This window comes from Vombatus ursinus, unplaced genomic scaffold (assembly GCF_900497805.2).
Source record: "Vombatus ursinus unplaced genomic scaffold, bare-nosed wombat genome assembly UNPS02014790.1, whole genome shotgun sequence".
NCBI classification, from domain to species: domain Eukaryota; kingdom Metazoa; phylum Chordata; class Mammalia; order Diprotodontia; family Vombatidae; genus Vombatus; species Vombatus ursinus.
In genome coordinates this window covers 1,770,678-1,774,533 of record NW_020954568.1, presented here as the reverse complement: position 1 = coordinate 1,774,533, position 3,856 = coordinate 1,770,678, and the positions used below count along the sequence as shown (strand labels likewise).

Genomic DNA, 3,856 nt, shown 5'->3' with positions numbered 1-3,856 from the left:
ACACTCAGACATGTCTGAGACCAAATTTTAAGTCATTTTTTACTCTAGGCACATAACTGTGCAGTGGCACCACCTAGTTGCACCCTAGAGAAAGGGAGTGGGGAAGAGGAGGCTCTAATTCTTGAAGGTAAGATGGGAGTAAATCTCTGGAAAAGTCCCTGATGCAAGTCATTGTCTTCGTGTCCCCAGGGCACCTGAGAGGAGCAGGGCTTCCTGGGCCTGGGACCAACCACCATGGCTGCGTCCCCCACACCTGAGCAACTGGAATATTTTCATGACAACTCAACAGAGAGAAGTGCAAATGAGAGTTTAGTTCTTGTGGAACCTGGAAATTTTTATTTGAGTGACTGGATGGAGATCCTCTCTATGCTCATTGCTATAGTTGGGCTGGTGGGGAACAGTATCGTCCTGTGGCTTCTGGGCTTCTGCATCCCCAGGAACCCCTTCTCTGTCTACATCCTCAACCTGGCCGGGGCCGACGCCCTCTTCCTTTGTTGCTCCTTTCTGCACTCTGTACATGAATTATATTATTTTTCCATGGACAAGGTAGTGAAGTACCTCAGACACATGTTCTACACTATGGGCCTGAGCCTCCTGGCTTCGATCAGCACCGAGCGCTGTCTAGCCGTACTCTTCCCCATCTGGTACCGATGTCACCGGCCCAAGCACACGTCTGCAGCCGTGTGCACTGTCCTCTGGGCTCTGACCAGCCTGTTCTGGGCAATAGTTTATGTACTTTGTTTTTATAGGCTTGCCGATGATTTCTGTGATGGGCTCTTCGTCATCCAGGTAGTGTGGTTCTTCCTCCTTGCTTTTGTTCTGTGCGTGTCCAGCCTGACTCTGCTGCTGAGGGTCCAGTGCAGCTCCCAGCGCAGGCAGCCCCCAAGGCTCTACCTCCTTGTCCTGCTCACCGTCCTCGTGTTCCTGCTCTTTGCCCTGCCCCTGGGGATGGAACATATCATATGGAGCTTGGGCTTAGGTTTCACGCCTTCTTGGCTCAATCAGCTCCTAACCTGTGTGAACAGCAGTGCAAACCCCTTCATTTACTTCTTCCTGGGGAGCCGAAGGCATAGAAGAAAGAAGGAGCCCCTCAGAGTGGTCCTGCAGAGGGCCCTGGGGGATGAGCAGGAGGTGGGAGGTGAGACAAGGGATACCCCCCACACCAACAGTCCAGAGACATCATCCTGAGAGCAAAAACAAGATGATCAGACTTGTCAGCCCTTGAAATGAGCCACTGCCCCAGGCCCAGCTGCAGCCCCCTTTCCACCACCCAGGAGGGAAACCAGGATTCCCCCTTCCATCCCTTAGATTGGTGTCTAGGATTTGAACTTAAGTGATAAACAAGCTTTTATTAGGTGCCTAATATGCCAGGCAGCTGGGCAGTAAAGAAGAAAGAGCTACAGGGCCTGGAATGGGAAGAATTGAAGTCAAATTTGGCCTGAGACACCAGCTGTGTGACCCTGGGCAAGTCACTTAACTCTGTTTGCCTCAGTTTCTTCATCTGTAAAACCTGCCAGGAAAAAAATGGCAAACCCTTCCAGTATCTTTACCAAGAAAACCCCAGATGGGATCACAAACAGTCACATGACTGAACAACAAGACTATACCAGGAGCTGTACTAAGTGCTTTACAAAGACGGCATTTAATCCTCACAATATACCTGGGAGGTAGGTGCTCTCATGATCTACATTTCACACTTGAGGAAACTGAGGCAGGCAGAAGTTCAGTGACTTGCCCAGGGACCCAAAACAAGCAAATATCTGAGACTGGATTTAAATTCAGATCTTCCTGACTCCAGGCCCACTGTTCTGTGCACTTTGGAGCTCCCTAGCATGCTGGAAGCTTCTTCACCTAGGGAGTCAGGTCCAGGACCTCATGTGTCCATGGGGCCAAGCCCCCCCACCTTGTCTTCTTCTGTCAGGCTAGACCCACGAGGTTCCCTCAGGCCTCATTCCCCCTCCCCCTGCTCTAAAAAGAAGAGATTCCAGGTCAGCCATGTCCCCCCCTCCATTCCCTGTCAGTGCTCCTTTCCCTTCCCCCCTCCCACTCCCATCATAGGAGCTGAGCCAAATGCTTCTCTCCCTGGAAAGGTCAAGGCTGGGGCTCAGCATCCTCTCTTGTTTCCAGTCTGCCTCTCCACATCTCAGTCTCTCCGAGTCTCTATGTTTCTGTTTCTGTACTTCCTCAATTCCAATCTCTCTTTGACTCTGCATGACCCAATTCCTGGTGAGGGCAGGTATTATAGGCATGTTATATGAGAGGGCACACCCTAATGAGACCAAAGCAGGGGAAGGGGACACATCATCTCACCCATATACACATCACACACACCACACACATGTCACACGACATGCATACTGAGCACACATACACATGCACACACACATGCATTGAACAATGATCTCCTATGGAATATCACAACTGTGAGAGGTCATTCAGCCTTCATTTGATTCCTCCAGTGACAATGACCTTATTCTTTCCTCAGTGATTTCAGGTTCCATATTTCGGGTCACACATTCATGTGCCTGGTCCAGGCACAGAATGGTGTGATCATATGATTTTTTAAAACTTTTATTATTTATATAATCAATAATGTTGATAGTTTTCCTTATGTTAAAGCATCCTTGCCTTCCTGGTATAAATCCCACTTGGTCATAATATATGATCTTTGTAATATATTTCTGTAGTCTTTTAACTAGTATTTTATTTAGGATTTTTGCATCCATATTCATTAATGAAATTAGTCTATAATTTTCTTTTTTTCTGTTTTTACTCTTCCTGGTTTAGTTATAAGTATCAGATTTGTTTCATAAAAGGAGTTTGGTAGGGTCCCTTCTTTGCCTATTATTCCAAATAATTTATTTAATATTGGAATTAATTGATCTTTAAATGTTTGATAAGATTCACTTGTAAATCCATCTAGTCCTGGTGCTTTTTTTTAGGAAGTTCATTTATGGCCTGTTCAATTTCTGTTTTCTAAAATAGGCTTATTTAGATACTCTGTTTCCTTTTCTGCTAAAAATTTATGCAATTTATATTTTTAAAATATTCTTCATTTCACTTAAATCATTAAATTTATTGTCATATAATTGGGCAAAATAACTCCTTATAGTTGATTTAATTTCATCTTCATCAGTGGTAGGTTGACACTTTTCATTTTTCATAGTGGTGATTTCATTTTCTTCTCCTTTTTTAATCAAATTAACCAATTATTTATCTACTGTATTAGTTTTTTTGCTTAAAATCAATTCTTAGTTTTATCTATTAATTCAATGGATTTTTAACAATCAATGTTATAAATCTCACTTTAATTTTTAGGATTATTAAGTTAGAGTTTAATTGAGGATTTCTAACTTGTTCTTTTTCGAGTTTTTTTTTAATTTCATACCCCATTCATTGGTCTGCTCTTTCTTTATTTTATTGATGTATTTGGAGATATAAATTTTCTCCTGATTCTTGCTTTTACTGAATTTCATAGATTTTGGTATGTTGTCTCATTATTTGGCATTTTCTTAATGAAATTATTGTTTCTATGACTTGTTCTTGAACCCACTCATTCTTTAAGATTGGGTTGTTTAATCTCCAATTAGTTTTTAATCTATGTTTCTGTAGTCCCTTATTAAATATAATTTTATTGAATTTGCTCTGAAAGAGATACTTTCAATATTTATGCTTTTCTGATTTTAAATGTAACATTTTTACGTCCTAATATGTGGTCAGTCTTTGTAAAGGTACCATAAATTCCTGAGAAAAAAATGTGTATTTCTTTTTTCATTGACTTCTCTCCAGACACCTATCGTGTCTACCTTATCTAAAATGTGATTCATTTCCTTAGCTTCTTTCTTATTTACTTTTG

The 3,856-nt window shown here is 42.2% G+C and overlaps 1 protein-coding gene across 1 annotated transcript; it reads left to right on the top strand.

Moving 5' to 3' along the window:
* Positions 1-234: 234 nt before the first annotated feature.
* On the top strand, positions 235-1,188 carry LOC114047764 (mas-related G-protein coupled receptor member X4-like). The gene has a single exon (XM_027868688.1). It carries the CDS (start codon positions 235-237, stop codon positions 1,186-1,188), a length of 954 nt encoding a protein of 317 aa, XP_027724489.1.
* The last annotated feature ends 2,668 nt before the right edge of the window (positions 1,189-3,856 follow it).